This window comes from Tympanuchus pallidicinctus, unplaced genomic scaffold, assembly GCF_026119805.1.
Source record: "Tympanuchus pallidicinctus isolate F22 unplaced genomic scaffold, pur_lepc_1.0 scaffold22, whole genome shotgun sequence".
Lineage (NCBI taxonomy): Eukaryota > Metazoa > Chordata > Aves > Galliformes > Phasianidae > Tympanuchus > Tympanuchus pallidicinctus.
Window position 1 is genome coordinate 21,735,921 of NW_026294739.1, and position 20,771 is coordinate 21,756,691.

Genomic DNA, 20,771 nt, shown 5'->3' on the forward strand with positions numbered 1-20,771 from the left:
TGCATTTAAAGATTTGAAAAAGTAGGTGCTATGATTACCCCAGGAAGTGTCAGTCCTTGATACAAGAGCTGTTCTGAAAATTAAAACACCTCAGTCTCACCCCTGGCTGCTTCCTTACAGCAACGTTCCTTCCTGTGCAGTAACTGCTTTGCTCCTGGAAACATTCCTCTACTCCACTACTGAGCCATATGGAGGAGTGCTCTGAAGAAACCCTAAACTAAGTAAAGCACAAATCAGTTAGGGCGTTCAGTAATCCAAACACTAAGCATAAACAATAAATAGCTCTTTATTAAAGAATTAAAGTTTCAGGTGTTCCTACGTAGAACAATTTCTTGCATAACATTTTCACATTGCTGTGCATGACAAAGTGATCCATCACGTTTGCCTCTTCCCAATGTAATTTCACAACCAGTGCTGTTCTCTCTGTATGTTCACCCATCCCAGGAGCACAGGCAAGAATGTAAGTGGTCAGATGATGGACAGATGAATGCTCTGTGAATTAGAAGCACCCCTCAAATCAAAGATTTCTGCTTAAGTGACAGCATGGTAATGTTTTCTGTTGTTTATCATTGGGAAATTTCTGCCATGGCAGTGACAACTGCCCTTCAGGTTTGTTGGTTGTTTTTTTTTTTTGCATGTTAATAAAATACACTTTTTTATAGATTCCTCAGATTAAACAACTTCCTCAGAGAAACTTATTTCCTTTTTAGCTGTATGAATATTAAACTATTTTTCTTTTATCATACAAACAGTGTCTTTTTCGAAGGCTACGCTGTCTTAGCCTTCAGTTCATAGCATTTACACTACGGCATATATGCTACAGCCTACAGAAATTATTTCCTCTACAACATGAGATCAATTCCGAATTTGACAGCACACAAACTCAACACTTGTAATACAAAGACATTTCCAGTTCTCAGTCACAGTTTGCTTTCCTCATGAACACCAGACTCTTCCACCAAACAATAATGACAGAAGTACTGAGGGAAACCAAGTGTTAGCTTTCAGGATCCTTCTAGCTCTACTATTCAGGGCAGAAAACATCACAGAGCTCACCTCAGCTGAGGCAGAAAATGGCTTCCTGTGCAGAGGGATATTTTAGCTTTCTGGAACAGAAGAAATGGTGCAGCCATTATCCAGCTGAACTGCTCTCTGCTGAACCATTTCTCCAATGAAGTAATAGTTCCATCTGAGTATTATCACAGGATAATTGAAAAATACTACAGATGGCCTTCAGGAATGAAAAATAAAGCGCCATCTCCAAAAGAAACAAAGGATCAGAAATATGAGAATAACAGCCTAGGGGCAGAGAACGAGGGATGCGAGCACCATTTATGAACATAATGTTGATTAACTAACACATAAAGAAGCATTTGCTATTTTAGTATTCTTCTCACTCTTCTTTGTTTTAAAATCAAGATGAATTTGGGAATTCTGTACCAATTTACCATATGATTTTAAATCTGTATATGCAGTGCCTACAGTGTACTGTAATTCCTACCGACTGCTTCGTCACCAAAACAATTAATAATTATTGTGACAAAAGAGGAGAATTTACTTTCTGTGTGAGTTATACAGTGTGGAGGGGAAAAGGTGGTTTCACTGGGGTTAACAAAGAGTCTGAGAATGGTGCAACTGTGGTGGAAAAAACGACTTTGCTACCAAAGCAGATGTTTTACATCAGAATTGGTGATAAACCATTAAAGTGCTTCTAAGTGGACAGGACTTTTTGTTGGTTTTGTGTTTTTTTTTTGCTTGCTTCTTGTCTTTCCTTTTAAAATGACTTAACCTCAGATCCAAAGGTTTATACAACATTCAGTAGTCAAAAGATTAGAGTAGCAAGGCAAACTAACACTAAAACAAAAGACAGATTGGTCATATGTACGTGTATACTTATATTAACAGGAGCAGTGCAGCACCATTTTTTCTGAACAAACTGCATCCCAATGGACTACTTCTTGCTGCTTTTGATGGGAACGTGTGTTCCTTTCACACTGAGGTTGTTCTCCATGGAAACTCTCGGTCCCCTGAAGCCCACAGACGCGAGTGGTTTCTCTCTGAAACAAAAAACAACAAGAATAACAACCACCATACGATACAGGGACAGGGAAATAAACATGTATGCATGTTTTTCATTACTCATGTGAAGGTCTAGTTATTCTGTTTGTAAAACAGATTTCACCTTCCCTCCAGAACTACACCATGGAGTTGAACTGCTTTCTCCTCTTGCACAGCTGATGAAAACAACAAAACAGCTCAGTTTGAAAAAGGAACTTGAAGGTAAAATTACATATATAGTAAACCTCCAGGACTGAAAAGGTGCCAGAGGAAACATGCTGTGTCAGTTACCTAAGAGGAGTATTTCCCTTTTGCAACCTGTTAAAGGCAGTGCACCTTCTACTGAAATGGGGGAAAAAAATCTGAAGCATGGTGGATAACAAGCTATGCAGAGCTGGGTCCTGAGTTTAGAAACAAAGTGCACACCTCTATGCAAACTCTTCTGATTAGAAGAGGCCTCATTTGAAATTTAACTCAGAAGAGAGGAGCATGCCTTCATTTCTACCAAAGAGAATGATCAACTTAGCCCTCAATAAGCATTTTACCTTAACACAACTAATCCAGTTACACTACGAAGAGGAGAGAGCATTAACATTACGTGTAATGAAGCTAAGAGCACTGGCATGCATCTCTAGGGAAAAAACCAAACACTCCCAACATTTTGGCCTGGTCAATCACAAAGTAATTTGCACAGTCAAAATAATGACTTCTTCAAAGTTTAGTTCATAAAATACTGCCTTGTTATTCCTTACAGTGTCACAGAAATGCAGGAGCAAAACATGCTATTCCTCCCTGCATTGCCACTAAGCACTGTTTGCTCATCAACAGATTACTTGCCACTTCAGAACTGTATTTCTATTCTGTTGCTAACACTGCCATGATACAACACTATTTTTACCACTAGTCCATCTTCCTTATGTGTGTGTTGAATGCTGCTGTACCTTGGAGCATCTAAATTGCACCTGCTTCTCGATGGCTTGAACTTGGAAATCTCTTTCTGCCACTCCTCATCAAAAGACTGAGCCTCATCTGAAAGAGAGGGAAAGTTCCATTTGAAATAGATGCAAACAGGACAGGAAAAAAAAACAACCATTCAATGAATATCAGAGTTTTGAACAGTGTTCTTTTAGACTGGTGGCCTGCAAGTCTTTACATAACCTGCAGACCATCTCTATGGTATCTGCAAGAGACAACTAAAGCTTGTCACAGGTAGGCTTAAATTCAGAAGATTACAATGAAAGTCAGTGTGCTGCGTGGTTAAAACAGGCATCTGGTTTTACATCTCTTAAATACATGATTTTTATTACCAGTGTAAGCAGGACAGCCACATAACACACAGAAAATAGAACTGTTCTGATAAATACTTGTTGAAAAACATAAATCATTTAAGGTACCTTCAAATATGAATAAATATTATAATTTGTACTGTTTTCTTGTATAGCACACCATTTAAGTTTAACTGGCTACTTTAGCCTCAGATTAGACTTTTATTGTAAGCCCACTTTGCAGGCTTAGCACTTTCTGAGACATGAGAAAAGGGATTGGTTTTCAAGCTACAATTTCAAGATTGGTATGGGAACCATTAGTGTAACAACATGGGAAGTGCATAAGGGACACACTTTCATCCAAGTTGATGAACTCTTGGTTCATTTCTTCATCACCAGTCTTCCTGTTCTTTGATTTTTTCACAACGTGGGCACGATCACGGATGTGATGACCAATAGCCATTTTTTCCACTCCACTTTCAGAATCCTTCAGTGCTTTTCTTATTTCCTTAACCTGTACCAAAAAAGAAAAAAAAGAAATCAACGACCTTCGAAAGACAACAATAAAAAAGAAGGTAAGATAAAAAATATTAGTTTTCTCCTCCTTTTTTGAAAAAGCTAGTTGTTACACACTTTTCCAACTCCCTCATTTCTTCTATTGGCAGAAAAGACAGCTCAGATCAAGTCTATTTTCTTCCTGCCAGCAAAGATTAAACAACAACATCCCAAACTCCATAAGCAGCACACATGCTGGATATTAACTGCTGGGAAAAAAGTCTAGTCTAAATATACTACACACAGACACGTCTTCAACATTCCCCTTGACAACAGAATGAATAATAGCTGATGCCAATACTCTCAGCATGAAGGGACAACTAATTGCTAGGCTGGCACGTTGACCCAGCAACCACTTAACTCTGTGTTCATAAGTATATTATTAGAACCTTTTTGATAACCGAGTGTCTGCTTGAGCATGAACACATCCCACAGCCAAGCGTGCTCAACGGCCTTTACTGCTCACATATAGTCTTTCATGAACCTTGCTTCAGGGTTCAAATTCAAATTCAGATTTCTTAGCAGAATGAGATGCAACAGCTGCAATGAAGTCAATGAAAGGGCATCTTCATCTGAAGCACTACACAAGCATTTAGAAGGACTTGAGGAAAGGGTATGATTTGAAGCCACGCTCTACACAAATGGGCTGCCTTTTGTTATCTTCTACTGTAGACACACTTTTAACTGCACAAATGGTGAATTAATTACAGCAAAGAGGAAAACACTGGAGACCACCATGAGAAATAAGCAGTTTGGCACTCAGTTTTTCCAGCTTTTGCTCGGCCTGCTATTTGTGTAGATGCATACTTCAGAGAAGTACAAACGACAAGGACAAAAGCAGCACGTCTGCACAAAGCGCCTTTACTGAAGAGCAGTATTCACACAGACACGTATTTTTCTAAATTATAGGAGTACCTGTCTGCTACAGGAATAAGCAGAGAAACCATAGAAGACCTTGCTCTGCAATAACAACATACCACCTTCCTGCTGCATCTCAAGCCTACTTACACCTCCTGGAGCCGTGCGCGTCTGAGCTGCAGCTTGGAAAACTTTGGGAGGTTCATCGCCCACTTTGGAGTACGTCATCACAGAGGAGGAGCTGAAGGTGTGTGCATCTGGGTGCACAGACAGGTCATCCTGCGAGCAACGTAGGCTTCTTTTAGTAAGTTAAAGTCTGTGGGTAACGCACCTCTTACTTCTACAATTACCAACATGAGAACAAAGAGCCCTCTGAGAAATTAACTCTCAGCCCTGGCACCACAGTTATGGCTGCTGAGAGCAGCCCCAGCACCAGACAGGGCCTCGCTCTTGCCCTGGCACTGTCTGGGCACAGGTCTCCCCATACTGCTCACAGGCTTGCTCTGGCACAGCTCAGTTTAGTGGAGAACAGAACCTCTAAGACCAGATCACCCATGCACAGCATGTAACAAGTTGTAGGAAGTTGCAGTCTTCTTCTCGGCAAGATTTTGAGTAATGTTTTAAACAACTCTCATTCTCCAACACAGTTTTAAAATAAATGTAAAATAAACTTACAAATTTTCTTTGCATCTCCAGCATGCTGTTTCTCATATTTGACATCATTCTGTCCATTGCAAAAAAAGGATCCCCAAAATCTGCATCTTGCTAAAAAAAAAAAACAGTTAAAATTATAACAAAGTTTGCTAATTCTTCAATTTGAGGCTGGATTTTGACATGCATTTATTTTTTCTGCAAATCAAGACATCAGTAGGGCTTTCATAGTCTGCAGTTCATAACCATAGACAAGCCAAAATTAGTCTTTTTGACTGAAAAACTGAAAGCTAGCATAAGAAACTTGATTGTTAAGTTGGAGATACTGGAAAGATAGAAGTAAAAGATTTCTAATACTCAAATGTCAGAGAAAGCTCATACTGAGGCCACTTTGCATGAGCTACTGTTACTTATACACTAGCCTGACAAGTTTCTGCAGTAAGAAGTAATGTGTGACCCTCCCTGCTTTACATACCTGCTGAAGACCACATTATCTTTGTCATGCAAATCCCTTAATGCATATGGAATCAGCCTGCAAACCCAGCTCAGACCACACAGTCGTTCCTTTGCAGAAGCAAGTGGTTGTTCAAGTAACACATGGGCAACCAGGGAAAGCCAGGGAATCATAACTTGGAATTCTAATGGCAGCTTAATTACCCAAGGCAATGGATACGTCCAATAAAACATCCATTATTTTTATGTAAGCAGAAGGTCCAGTTTTACATACGCAATGTTAAGCCAGGTTTACATGCAGAATTTTATTAGTACAGCTTGCAACTGATGGCATGTACTGCTTGTGCAGATGAAAGCTACCTTTGGTGGAAAACAAGCCTAAAAATACCAAAGAGAGAGACTGAAGAACAAAGCAGAGAAAGGGCAAACTATCCTAAGCGGCCATCTGGGAAGATAGCAGCACAGTCCCAAACGAGCATCCTCCTCTGGGCTCCTCTCCAGCACAGCAGGTGGGGATGATTTTCACCATGCCTTCTCCCTCCTTCTGTGAACTTTCACTTGGGAGCCGCTCGAGCTCCCTGCTGGGCTGCCTGCTTTCTGACATCAGCAGCTCTGATGAAGCGTGCTAATCAGGTGCAAACACAGCACAGGGGTTTTTCAGTTTCAGCAAGAAGCTGCAGAGCTGGGAAGGAAAGGCAGGCTGCAGGGCTGCACGCAGCAGGCCCTTAGCATTACAAGGTGCTACGAAATGCAAGCATGCTTATTACAGGGGCACGAAGCTCGCATTCCTCCAACTGCTGCATATGTGAATCATTAGATTCAAACTGCTCATTTAAGCAAGCTTTTATTTAAACACTGAGGATCTGCAATAAATAAATACCCAGTACCAACAAGAGTAGGTTGCACGCACGCCAAAACTAGCCTTTGTCCATGCTCTAGTTATGCAGACAGTACACGTTTTAGCAAGAGTTACACAAACTGTTTCTTCTGGGATACCAACCACTCTCCCAAAGCCTGAAAAGGGCAGGAGGGAATAGCTTGTTGCCTGGAAAAAACATTAAAAAGGATTCACATCTTTTAGTTATTGTATGTAGCACGGGACAAAGCAGCAATACCTACTGCACCACCACGTGCGGCGTGTGGTATTACAACTCTCCTGATCAAATAAAGACCTTGATGGAGGTCTTGAGGACTTGCAGTGTGCTACAACACAGCATGAAGCAACCAGGGTATACAGCAGCAAAATATTTAAGACTAATTATAATTTAAGTGTCATGACAGCTAATGCTCTTTAAGTCACGTTCATATATGGGTACTGGAAGATCTTGGAGGGGGCTTGTATGACATAACAACCTGAGTGCTGAAATTATCTAAGATAAGGTACAGCAATTCAGAGTCACCCACTTCTCTGGAAACACTTCATTCTATTCATGCAGTAGAGCCCCATCACTGGAACTTGATTAAAAACAACAAATCAACAGCCCTGCTTTATGTAAATTTATGTAATTAAATTTCAGAAGGCTGGTCATTTTTTAAGCACTAAAAAACTCTAAATGATGCAGATGACCTGTTCACGAGAGCTCTTTGTGTGTTAAGAGAGTGATATAAATATAAAAGGTTTCTCTAAAATATCCATACATCCCTTACAACAAAATGAAGTGCAATTTGTCAGCAGTTTCAAAGGTCATTGCAAAGAAGATCTAAGTCAATCTATCATCATGCGTAGAGCAACCCGAAGACAAGTTCCCCCCTTCAGCATGTTATACACTTCTGCAGTTGTATAAATAGATGTAGCTATAAACACCAACAAATACAGTTCCTGTTTGTCCAGCTGATATTGAATAACCCTATACGACAGGGTAATTAAATGCTGGAAAACAAATCAGTGTTTCTAGGAAGCTAAGGTTGGAGAGTTACATAACAGCTTACCTAAAGAAGGTCTGGTTAGATGGAATACGAGACACTTCACCAGAGCTTTAAGCACAGAAGCAAGGAATTATCTGATCCCTGAATAACTTTATCAGCTCTCCTAGATTGTGGTGCTACCACAGGGTGATAGAAAACAACGTGATGGTATCGAGTACAAAAGGATATAGTCAGAAATAAAATTAGTATGATAACAAGTTCCCAAAGTCCTAATTTTACAATGAACACTAAAAGCTGTTAGGCACCAATGTTATGTATGCCCATGAGACATCCTACTGACCAAGCTTCTGTTGAACTGCAGTTCCCCACCACGTTGATTAGAACTAAGACTGTCACAGAAGTGCAAGGCAAGCTCTCTCAAGACATCCCACCCATTCCTCCTGCTCACATCCCTTCCTTCCCCTTCCCTCTCCAAGTGACTCTGTAGTAACACTGGAAACCTGTATGAGAAATGAAAAGCCTTTTCAAGTTTGAATGATACAGTCAAAGCTACCATGCACGCTAAGTTGTAACAACGAACCTCTTGCTTTGTAAGGCACTTTTCAGCAGCTACAGTTTACTCGAAGGAATCTGTAGGGGAAACTGCAACACGGTGTACTTTACATGGCAGTAAAGACCTCCATTTTTTCCCTACACAAAAATCAGTTTATTTATTCTTAAGTGTTGGAGTAATTTCTAAAGAAACACCAGTAAAAGCAGTTCATTGACAACCATAAGGCTCAAGTAATCAGCGTGGAGTTTTCTGTGACATCTTACACCTCCCAGGTGAAAGATGACAAACATTAAAAGATACTGAAAACATTTTTGCACGTGTGGGATTCTTTTGTGCTTATCAAAACAACACAGTGCTCCTGTACCTTTAACTCCTTTCTGTAACCACAGGTAGAAGTATTCTTTACCTTATTGCTTTGTTGCCAACAGTAAGGCATAAGCTGTCCTAGGATATTAAGGAAAAGAGACCTGCTGCTTTCCAGCATCTCTTGAACTAAGGCCTAACAATCAGCTTCAGCAGACAAAAAGATCATGCTCTGATTACATCCAACAACATCTATATTTGAAACTAACCGGCCCCATATGAGCGCAGAGGAAGGAATCTGGCAGTTACCCTTTGACACACAGGCGACACTGTGTTTCAGCTATGCTTATCAAGCTCTTAACACCTAGGTTTGAATAACAACAACCAAACCCAGTTCAGTTCCACAACTCCCTCTGATGTTTTGTCTTCCAACTGCTCTTTGGAATCAAGCGCTCAATGTTGTAGCAGAGACTGTTCAAAGTATTTCAGCTGGGGGAAGGAAAGGAGCCAACAGATGTACATCCTTTCTAAATACAGATAAAGCTTAGCTGCAGAAGTAAAAGCTGTACTTGTCCTGCATGCCCAGCCTGCTGTAAAGGTACCTTATGTAAAACAGATTGTTACCAACTTCTCATTTGCAGATAGTAGCTTAGAGAAATACCAGGTTCCTTGAAATGGCCCGACTCTTTAATTAGTGTATCCAGAGAAAACTTATTAAGAACCAGACCAGACACAGAACAAGAAGCCTCATCCACACCAAAGAAACTGAAGCAGGGCTTACAGTACCTGTGCAGGTACTGCCAAGTGGCTGAAACACCACGTTGTGCTTCAATCCTCTTTTAACAGTGTCCAGAGAAGGCTCTGCCTTCGGACACTTAAAACCTTCCTGCAGTAGCAATATTTAATAACATTCATTTTAACAGGCATTTGATAAATATTTGTACTTCTTGTTCATTTCATTAAACGTTGTATATTCAATGTTTAACACGCACATTTGTTTCTGTTAGAACTAAAAGCACAATGTGTTTATTGCTTAGCACTGACAAACACTTAAACAATGAGCCAGTGAGGAATAAAGAGAGAGATTCTCATCTCACTGTTACGAAACAAGCTGACCAAGGCCGCAGCAGTTGAGCCAGGCTCCATTTCCACTGGACCAACTCAGTGGGAGTGGGAACACGAAGCCAGCTCTGTTAGCAGTCAGTGCAAACCGTGCGTAGCGGTGCTCAGAGATCAAGAAGTGACTTACTCTGCGATTTCCTCTCAGAGCAACCTGAGAATCCTGGCGTGCTCTTCGATCCGCCGTTCTCTCCCTGCCATCTGTTATACTGAGAAATGGATCTCGGCCAAAAGGATCAGAAAAGCTCCTCATCATCTGCCGCATGTATTCATGGTGTGCGGCAAAAGGGTCGCTGAAAGAGACAATCCACAACACGGCGTTAGGGGGGCTATTCCAGCTGACGCAAAATAGCTCTGAAATTCTTAAATCCCTTTTTTAAAATCATTCTATATGATTTCTGCGTTCTTTATTTTAATGGGACCCAACTGTGCAGTAATTTTTACCCTTCTGCTCCTCCTTCCCACCCCTCTGGTTGGGTGATTTAGCTCCTTCTTCTCAGATGCCTTCCTTGCTCTCCTGTGTTCTTGACCGTCTGTCCACCCTGGATTTTCTCTTTCCTCAGCTGTTCTAAATTCTCCATCACTGGCAGCCATGTTTGGTTTTCTATCTGCCAAAAGCTACAGAACCAACCTATACTTTATCACTTTTTAATATTCAAATATCAGGGATTGGAGGTAAAAGAAGACCACTTTCCATGCTCCCTGGCCCCACGTCCTTCAAAGCACAGTGCACTAAATTCAATCCAACTCCATCACCTTTATTTTAATTCCCCACCACTGCTCCTTTTTGCCCTCCCATTCCTATACCTTCACAAATTACATTCTCACATCCCTTCTCACCACTTTGGAAGAATCCTTACCACCTCTTTGCTTTCTTGTTAGTCTCCCCATTCCTCTCCGCTTTCTAACCACTCAACATCTGTCTCCAAAACAGAACTCCACCAGTAATTCCAATGCTTGGCTTGGCATGCAGGTAAGTAATAAGAGAGCAACACTAGCAACGTCTTAATTCTTTGCTTTCTTTAATTTGTCCTAGGACTAGAAAGTTCAAACAGAGGCCAGAAAAGGAGTAAAGCATAAGATCTTATGACTTACGATGCTATATGAATTGCACTGCTGCCTCTGGCCCAAACACCAGAAATGACTACTTCATATAGAAAACATTTCATTTCCTCCCTTCATATCCAGACTAATTTTCCCCTTTGCTGCTCCACCGAAAGCCTCTTTATTAACATCACCAGTCACTTCCCAGCTATGTTTACTTAGACTTCGTAGCACCTCATCTCCCTTCCTACCAATTTCCTGCCATTTCCCAGATGTCTCACGCCCTCCTTCTCTCCAGGACTTTGCTGTGACATCGCTGCCTCCACAAAGGAAATTTCCAGGCTGTTCCTCCAACTCCGCAGTGCCCATCAGCTCCTGAAGCTGCTTTCCTCTTGCTCACCCCTCACCCCCCATCCCACACCCATCACCTCCTGGCAACTCTGATCTCTTTGCCCTTTACAGTCTCCTCTTACTACAAAGCAGCATCTAACTTAATTTTTCCATTTAAGTTAAAAAAAAAAACACAAAAAACAAAACATTAACAGAGATTCAGTTAGAAATGCAAAGCTAATTCATTTTCAAACAAGATTCCTAATCCAACAGCATCCCTTCAAGCTGTGCTCTTGCTCACTCCAGTGCAGTCAGACCGTTACAGTTCCACAGGAGCAGTTTTTCCACTGCCATAAGTAGACCCTAATCTACCCCACTCACATGACTGCCAGCTTTAACTTCAATCCCAAGGCGATAAGCAGCTCGCATACAGTGAGCTTGCTGCTCACAGGATGAAGAACAGATGCAAACAAGTCACTGCACAGGCCAACATGAGGGAAGCACGCAGGCCCTATCACAGCACAGGCATATTTCCACACAGTCTCAACACCACAAACTTGAGATAGGTGTAGTTACCAGGACAAAGATGGGTGAACTGTATCCCATCAACAGCTTAAACGTGAGATTGCTCCCCAGCCTGTCCCAGTTCAGAAGCAGTCACACAATTACAAGTGAAACAAGACTCCATGGGCTTCATTTAGATTAAAAAGAATTCTGCTGCTTTTAGTGTGCATAACACATAATAATGTGTCACCTAACGCAGTCATACCTTCTGAATTCTTTTTGTCTTACTTCACTCTGGTCCTCTCGGCCATTCACCTTCTACTACACACTGCTATGCTCATGAATGCATCCAAACTTAAGAGATTTTTGCACCTTTCAAAGAAAGTTCTATGAAACAATTTAGCAGCACAGCTCCTTACCACCACAGACAAGGAAGGAGGATCCAAACCGTGCAGCAACTGATTTGGGAACTGAGCTCCCATCTCTCCAGGGACATTGTGGAGCCAGCTGTAAGAAGGCTCGGTGTTGCCAGGCTTCCAAAGCAGCAGTACTGAGCACACAGAAGCTGGGCAAAACCAATGCTAAGTCAGCAGAGAATCTCCCTGCAAGCTAAGGCTTCTATAAGGGTTAAATGTATCCTCTTGATGTCACTGATGACCCAAACTCAAACCATAACTATGAAAAGAGTATGACACCCTTATAAAATATAAGCATCTATATATTAGAAAAAGGAAAAGAAAAAAAAAAGGCAAAATCTCTTTAATAACCCCAACAGAGGATACAAGATCTTCAGTCCTTTGTTCCAATCACGTTCTACAACACACATAGAGTAACCTTGTTTAGTTACCACTGGTCACCTGGTATTCAATCTGAATTTTTTAGGGAGAAATAAAAGATACTTGTGATGAGGCTGACATGACTTCTGCACACTTCGCACTGCTGCATTATAGAGGTGATGGTTGAAAAGGAAAGCAGTTCTGTAAGGATTTCACATGCTGAATCTGTGCCCTTCACATGTTAAACACCATAAATTCATCTTCCAAATTAAGTGCAGAACAGAACTAATTGGTACATTTGTCATTGCATGACTGCAGTAACAGAACCTGCACTTTTGTCTAGTACAAATATCACCTGACCTTCACTAGGCATTCAGGTGTCTGAAGGGATCAACGCAGGAAACCAAAAGCAGAGCCTCTGAGGGCACTGATGTCTCAACTAAGCATGCTGACATGAAGAAATAGATACTAAAAGCGTGACAGTGGATGCTGCTAGCACATGTGCTAGTAAGCATCTCCCCAAGATGCATCTCTCTGGGTAAGTTCTTCAGTGACCACGTTTAAGGATCCACATTTCAGCTGAAGGGTGCCATACTAAAAGCACAATTGCTGCTTCTTACATCAGCACATGCTCCCGTTTGGCTGAAATTCAGTATCCTAAAGCAATAAATTCACTTTGGGATTTTTGAAAACTGGGCTTTGCATTCAATACTTTTTTGTTTTAAGTTGGGTGGTACATAGGACTGAAGTTGCAGAACCACCTTGAAGACTTGGGGCCTGGAGCAGTAAGACAAAGGCTGTGCACTGAGAAGTGAAATACACTTAAACACACTTGGCAGGAGAGCTGCAGCTCCTGCACCTGTCTGAGCCATCAGGCACAGCCCTGCTGGTGCCTGGTGGGCACTTCCAGGACAGCTGCTCCAGATGGAGATGTTCCCTCTCAGATGCTATTTCCAGATCAGCAGTCAAAACCTCTCCTTGTGAGGCAGCAGAAGCCTATTATTACACTACTTTGGAAGCTCATCTTATCTGAGGTAATAAACTCATTTCCTTAACTATATGTAAAGCAGATCAGCAACAACGGTGCCAAGGAAATGAACCTCAATATCAACCTCTTATCTCTTTCACACACACTCCCTTCCCCTATCTCCTGCCACCTATTTTCCTCCAATTTTAACTTCATCAGGAAGTTTAAAACAGCTACAATAAAATGATGGAATTGAATAAACAAGAAGGCAATTGTTGTTTCAGAGGATTACAAAAGCACACTGCAAATTACTACAAACGAGACAATTTCCATCGTTAATCCCATTTCAACCAGAGGATCTGCACGGTCTTTAGCACGGTGTATCCTGGAACGAGTTGCTCTAGCTGCATATTTGTGTAGTAACCAATGCCAGGAAGGGGCTGCTGCAGCCGAGCTGGTTCCCTTTAAGAGGCACAGCCTCAGCTCAGACACCCCGTAACTATGGGATGCAGTCAACAAACCCACATCACAGGGCTCCTATGTTACCCTTCCTCGTCCACCCACCCACATCACCCTGAGCTTTCCTTGTGATTAAGCTCCATGTAGGAAGCACCGTACGCTAAAAATGGCTTTATATATAAATATAGGTAATAATTTGTGCTCCTCTGAGTTCTCACATTGCATTTTGACTCCCTCCCCTTGCAGACCAGGCAGGTTTCTGGCACTAACACACATCACACAGGTTTATTTTATCACAAGAACACCTAGAATTGCCTTTAATACACGCACTGACAACAGGAGCTGAGGAACAGCCCGTGGTTAAATACAGATATCTTAAAGAGCCCAAGAAACCGAGAACACCCAGCATGGCTCCCCGCGTCCAACAAGCTTACATTCAAAAATAAAACACAAAAATCAACCCCCGCGAAATTCAGACCCAGGAGCAGACGGTTTCTCCTCAGCAGACGCCACGTCTCATTACCACGAAGTTCCTCAGGCGCTGCGAGGCACTGGAAGCGAACAGCACCGCCCAAGCGCCGCTCCGGCCTTCAACCCCACCGCTGCCAACCGCGCCCCGCACGCCCGTCCGCCTCCCACGGCGCGACCCTCAGAGACCCACCGGACGGGCAAGCCCCGGCCCCGGAGCCCGCGGCGGCCCCACGCTCACCGGAAGAACGGATCCTCCTCGAAGCAGCGCCCCAGAGCCCCGAACATGGCTGCAGCCCCGCGCCCTGTGAGCGCCCACCGCCCCGCCAGTCCCTCACGGCGGCGCCCTCTCGCCCACGTGACGCGTCCCAGCGCCGCTATTGGCCGCGACGGGGCGGCGAGGCGGGGCTCCCGCTGCCGTGGCAACCGCTGCTCGCGCGCGGGCCCGCTGAGGAAGGTGCGGGGCTGCGGGCGGCGGGAGCGCGCGCGGAGCGGCGCCTCGGGGCGGGGGTGCAGCCGACAGAACGGGGCTGCGGGAGCCCGGGGTGCCCGGCGAGCGGGAGGGAGCGCCTTAGGAATAGTTTTACTTTTTTTCCACTAGATGGCGGTAAAATAAAGTCCCTGCGTTGCGAGGGAACGCCGCGTCCTCCCAAGCGTTCCTGTGAACGCGGGGCTCAGCTTGGCGCGCGGAGAGCGACGATCCCCAGTAAAAAGCATCGCGTTAACAGAAGCCATAAATAACGCGGCACCGAAAGCGACTGAGGCCGAGAGCCAACCGTCGGGGGCTCTGAAGGCGCACTGAGGGGCGGTGACGTCAACGGCCCTCACACGGCGACCCCACAGCGCGGGGCTCTGAGAGGAAAACCGGCACAAGGCGCGGGTGAGCGGAGCCGCCTTGTGAGAGTCGACCGGCAGGTGAGCTCCGGCCCGAAGCTCCTGTGAGGTGAGAGGGCATTGGTGCCAGGAACCTGCAGAGACCAGGTCCTGGACGGTTCGTCCACTAATCACCTGTCGGTATATTTTGATTCATTGAGAGCTGCCCTGGATCCGTTCGGCGTTTATTGCATTCCATATTATTGCAGTTGGTAATATACGTGTCACAGAATCACAGAATGGCCTGGGTTGCAAAGGAGCACAGTGCTCAACCGGTTCCAACCCCCTGCTGTGTGCAGGGTCACCAGCCCAGGCTGCCCAGAGCCACATCCAGCCTGGCCTCGAATGCCTGCAGGGATGGGGCTCCCACAGCCTCCTTGGACACCCTGCTCAGTTCCACACCTATTATGCAGTTCATAATATTCATTAGTATCCATGACATGCTGTGCTACGTTATTTATTACACACTCCAAACCAGCAAGGCAAGTTTCCATGAACATGACTAGCGCGTGGTTGTCTGCAGTTTGCCAACAAAACCTAACCAAACATATATATTTTTGCCAGCATTTATTGCTGTTTCTGAGCACGGTACAACCCAGGCTGCACGCTCAGTGTATGCAGTATAGCCTTTGTATGAATTCTGCCTTGTAATAACAAACCCATCACTTCTGTACAGTGACAAAGAGGCAATATGGAGCCTTCCAACAGCTGCTGAGAGCACATCCTATCATCTGCGGTTTGTCACTTAACTTTCTATGGAGTCAGGCTCCAGGAGACAAGATTTTGTTCTCAGAGTCAGAGCAGCCCCAGAGACGGATTACCGTGCAGATAACTAAGCAAAATGAGTTCCAGTTACTGTTAATTTTTTGGCTGCTGGTAGGAAGACGGGCCCTGTTAGAAGCGAGCTCATTATGAGAGGCTCACTAACACGATAAAGTCAGTACTCTATTTGCACAGAGTGATACCTCTAATTGCTCAGGCCTTCTTACGGTTTGTCTGCTTGAGTTAGATTTCTTTTGTGTAGATAAAAAGACTTCTGTAAGAAATCACCTCAGTGCTACAGCACTGTCAGTCTGGAGGGCATCTCCAATGAGATTAATGATGTCTGCCTTAATATAAGAAAACTTTGCATAAATGAGATTATGGTTTCTGCTGAAACCTGCCAACTCTTATTCATTTGCTGTAAATATTATCTTTAATTAAAAGTTTTAAGGTATCTTGTTCCTGAGCTAATGAGATCTACAGTGATTTCCCTCAGGAATTAATTTACCTTCTTAATTCTTATTCATTTCGGTGATATGACTATTTAAATCTGATTCAAACTTCAGAGCTTTGTTGAACATATTCATCTAGAACAAAAGGTCATTTTGCCATCGTGACGTTGAGTTGGTATTTGTAATTCTCTGTTCGCTCTCAGTTCCATAGGTATTTGTTTAGGTTCCTGCCCCAAACATTTCCCACTAACACTTCTGTTTGTCTTAGCTGCTCGTGCTGCGTGGCTCCTTCTGCAGCTGTTTCACTTTGGCTTCTGCTTTCTCTTCCACCTAGAGTAAAATCGATTACAGTGAGGCTGAAAAAAAGATCCTGATTGTGATCAACGTATTTGGAATTGCAGAGTTATGTAAGATATGTGTGCAATTAGTGGGAAATCAGAAATATTTGACACTCTATCCACATAGTCATCAGCTCCTGTTTTTGTACAAGGATATGTCTGACCACTGGGTATGCTCAGCACTTGGAGATGAAAACTGCATTACTGCATGCATGTCTAAATAAGCAAAGTGCCAACCAGCACCTGGTTTGTGAGAATGTGAACCAGAACCACATGAGGACTGCACACCACAGGGCAGGGTTGCTGGCTGGATTTGAGACACTTATTGTGATAGAAAACATTTATGTACACAGCCTGACTCTCCTTGTGTTCTGTACTTAACTAGGAAATACCCTTTAGAGCTATCGTTGTTTGAAAGGGGATAAAGACGGAGTGCTTTACACAGCCTGTTGTGGAAACCCATTGCTTGCTCTGTTCCTGAACTGCTGCTGGGTAAGGCACGCATTTTGTGGCACCAACTGAGTGAGTGTGGGGCTGTGCTATGTATAGGACCATCACTGACTCCTGCAAGTTGTTGATGGCCTTCCATTTATAACTTACTGCAGACCAACTTCCTCCCATCGCACACAAATTAGAGGACTATCAATAATGCATGAGCTAATAAGTAATGCTTGTGCGCTGCTGTCTGGGCAGCAAGTATCATTTAGACTGCAAGAGAGATCCTCGTGTTGTGTCAGGTAGAGTGGAGGCCTCCTGTACCTGTCAGGCTTCGGCAGCTAAAGGATGGGATTTTTGTGTGTCTTTAAGGCAGCTGAAGGAAGTGGTGAAACTCATTCTGTTAGATTCAGAGAAACGTGAGAGATCTGCTTCCTCTTCAAAATCAATCTTTGATTTCCTTGACTTATTTGATAGCTGTTTATAAAACATCAGGGCAAGAACTGCAGGAATTGCCAGATTGGGTTACCCTGAAGTCTCTGTGGTGTCCAGTGTCTTATTTACAAGTTCTCATGTCTGGATGTTTCATAAGAAACCACTAGAAAGTGCACAGCAGCTGTGTGGGGCACAGCCTGCTTTTGCAATTGCTCACCATTGCCATACAGAGTTATTGCCAGACTGCAGGATAAGCTTTTGTTTCTTTTCAGAAGTATTTTGGTGTTATTTATTCCATCATCTATGTAAGCAGTGAGCCCATTTGAGTTTCTGAGCTTTTGACTTTAATTACATCTTGTAGCGATGAATTCCTGAGTTCAATTTTTCATTCAGTTAAACTGCATTTGTCTTCATTAGCCCTAATTTTGTGTCCTGTTCTTCTGTTCTTCTTTTTGTTTACCAGAGTGAAAACTGAGGCATGTAAAATATACTGTCTCCCCCCCCTCCCTTTTTCTTTTCTTAATGAACAAACACCCCCCAAATACCTGCCTGGTCTCCGTGGGATCCTGAAGGGCTTTTCCAACCTTTATGATTCTATGGTTCTATGATACTCTTGGGGCAAAACTGAGCCAAGAATTCAGCCACCAGGCTGTAAGATCGAGCAAAGAGAAGTGCCAAATGTGTAGCATCACATCCCCAGGGGCTGTAAATCAGGAGTGACTTCAGTTACCTCGTGCCTGCTAGAGCCAATCTCCACAGGAATCTGAAAACCAAGCTTCTTCCTTCCAGCTTCAGCCCATCTGCACCACGTGGAGCTCCATTTTTCCACCATCCAAAATCAGTGACCACAGCTCAGGCAGTACCATGTTTGTTCACATAATTGAACTAATTCAGAAGATCCTGCCTGCCTTAGGCTGTTTGTCTCGCAAACTAAAAACAAATCCTGCTCCTTGAGCAGGGAATATTAAAGCCATATTCAAATAACTCCTGTAGAAAACAAGGCTATTAAATGCACGTTATCACAACATCGAGTTAATCCAGTTCAGAAATGATCACAGCGTATGACTGCCTTCACAAGTAACATGGGTACTAATTGTCGATTTCAATAGCGAGGAAGGGTTTTAATCGGTTCTGAAGAAAGCTTTAATTGCACAATACTTCTTAATTACATTTGCTGCAGCCCCTAACTTCCAGAAAGTGTTAGTTCTGCTTTTCTAGCTATTGAGAACCGGCAGAGTATATTAAAAATAGGTCCTTTTTCTGAACTGTTTTGGAAAAAGCCTGGCAGCAGATCACTTGGGGCTCGGATCTGTTCTGTGCTGCAGCCTGCCCTGCGCTGCCCAGCAATGTCAGAAGCAAGGTTGAAGGTAATTTGAGAGGGCTCAGACAATCAGAGCTCAACCCCCGTCCGTTTTGTAAGGATCAGCAGTTACTATTTAAATTTAAAATGTATTGGCATAAATGAGGAATCCTGACTTCTTACATTTTTACTGTTGAGCCCTTTTACGGGTGGCCTTAAAGATGCACTGCCATTTCCAGAGGCTGGAGTGTATTTTTAGTGGAAGCCTTTTGATAGCGTTGTTAAAAACTGATTGCATTCCATCCCTAACGTCAGCCTGATGCAGAGCATTTTGCAAAGGCAGTTTGTTATAAATTGTTGGTAAGTGTCAGATAAAAGCATCATTCTACTACAAGCAACTAGCGGTAGACATGTAATAACATTTACATTAATATTTTATTTAAATGTGTCATCAATTCACATAGTCACCCAGCTCTGTAACTGGTATGAATACTGAAATAATACGCCCATAGCCTACAGAAAAACACTCTGAAATTCACCAAGAAGGTATCCAAAACCACATCTGACATTTTTACAAATGTTGGCTGCGTTCAGTTTCCACTAATAACAACTATGACATTTGTTTATGTCTTCCCTTCAGCTCTGCGATGGGGGACGCAGCGCTGCAGGCAGCAGATGTGAGCAGTGGCAGCCCAGAGGATGGGGACAGCCATGCTGTGCCTCCAGCAGTGCTGGCTGCCCGGCCCAGGTCAGTGCTTTGTGCTGGCAAGGGATGGGGTGAACACGCTGCTTCTTCCTGCATGGTGATCCAGGGAATACACAAAATACGGAGGATTTTACCTGTTTGATGGGTATTTCTTGTGTGACAAGATTTAGATTCTAAGGCACCAGCAAGCGATGAGGCAAACTGCTCTGTCTGGTTACCCTAACTGCAGCTGCAGGTAGGAGACAAAAAGGCAAAGATAGTTTGCGTACTCTTGTTTATGTGGCCCATGCATCTTATTTATATGGCCACCGTGGGTCGTATGGCAGCTGCTCGGGGCTGCAGAGACATCTAGTGGGAACGAGGCTCTCACAGCAGCAGCTCAAAACCACGAGAAAGCACCTTCAAGCTGCAGCGTTTTCAGAATACTGCACCCCAAAACGTGCCCAAGGGCTGACATGCTCCTCACGTCACAATGCGAGACTATGCCATGCAGTCCTGATCCATACTGCCTTTCTAAAGAAGCAAAACCAATAGCCAAGTAGTGATGTTCATTTTTACCTGGGTTTAAATCGCACTAGAAAAATAACTTTCAGCTTGCAAAGTGCACGCACCATGCTGGGAGGGAGCCCAGCTAGCAGTGAAATGCAGCTCTGTGCTACTGTGGGGAGCTGAACTCCTTCTCCCCCTTTTTGGGCTGAGCTTCAACTCCTGTTTCCGTCAGAAGGAGTGAAGTATCACGGTACATCTTGTCCTGGAGCGGCAATTCCAGAGTGACTCAGAGCCTAAGTCTTGCTCCCTGGTGTCATACAATCTGGCCCAGCCACCTCTATTTTTTTCCCCTAGGTCTCAGCAAAGGAGTAAGACAAAGAGGGCAGGGAACAATCAGGAACAGAAAAAGCAAATCATGTGAAATGGTGAATAGCTTAAATCCTGGAGCACTGTTACTTATAGCATCGCTTATTATTACTGCTACAATTTGAAGTCACTGCAGCCTTGTGGCATAGGTGGATTAAGTCATGGGTTCGAGCTGATCTCTTCTAAAACAGGTTTCTAGAGTTCAAGGATCTCTGCTAAAAATAACTTCCTTCTGCTAACATGACAAATGGAAAACTGTGATCATCGGGAAGGTTGGTTTTGGGTTACTGATGCAAAAATGGCCTTCAGGACCACTCAGTCCTGTTCATATCTGAGAGGTTTAAGCAGAAGTAGCAAAATTTGATCTCCTGGCCAGCCGTGTTGTC

The 20,771-nt window shown here is 43.5% G+C and overlaps 1 protein-coding gene across 6 annotated transcripts; it reads right to left on the reverse strand.

Annotated features, from left to right (window-relative positions):
* Window positions 1–268: 268 nt before the first annotated feature.
* MLF1 (myeloid leukemia factor 1) lies at window positions 269–14,599 on the reverse strand. 6 transcript variants are annotated; one of them, XM_052686609.1, is made up of 8 exons: window positions 14,471–14,599; window positions 9,812–9,974; window positions 6,841–6,885; window positions 5,412–5,501; window positions 4,794–5,015; window positions 3,678–3,837; window positions 3,000–3,087; window positions 269–2,057 (listed from the first exon to the last, which is right to left on the reverse strand). In XM_052686609.1, the coding sequence occupies exons 1-8, from the start codon at window positions 14,515–14,517 to the stop codon at window positions 1,952–1,954; spliced, it is 921 nt and encodes a 306-aa protein (XP_052542569.1). In that variant the 5' UTR covers window positions 14,518–14,599; the 3' UTR covers window positions 269–1,951. The 6 variants fall into 6 exon arrangements, with proteins under 6 accessions (XP_052542569.1, XP_052542570.1, XP_052542568.1 ...); XM_052686610.1 differs by having other exon boundaries at window positions 4,887–5,015; window positions 6,763–6,885; XM_052686608.1 differs by having other exon boundaries at window positions 6,763–6,885.
* Window positions 14,600–20,771: the final 6,172 nt, after the last annotated feature.

Excerpts from the sequence above, each read along its gene's own strand:
- MLF1 (XM_052686608.1), bottom strand. The coding sequence starts at position 14,517 with ATGTTCGGGGCTCTGGGGCGCTGCTTCGAGGAGGATCCGTTCTTCCG. Across the intron at positions 5,016-5,411 it reads TGGAGATGCAAAGAAAATTT|GATGACCTGTCTGTGCACCC; the intron begins GTAAGTTTATTT and ends CGTTGCTCGCAG. Across the intron at positions 2,058-2,999 it reads TGCAATTTAGATGCTCCAAG|AGAGAAACCACTCGCGTCTG; the intron begins GTACAGCAGCAT and ends TTTTTGTTTCAG.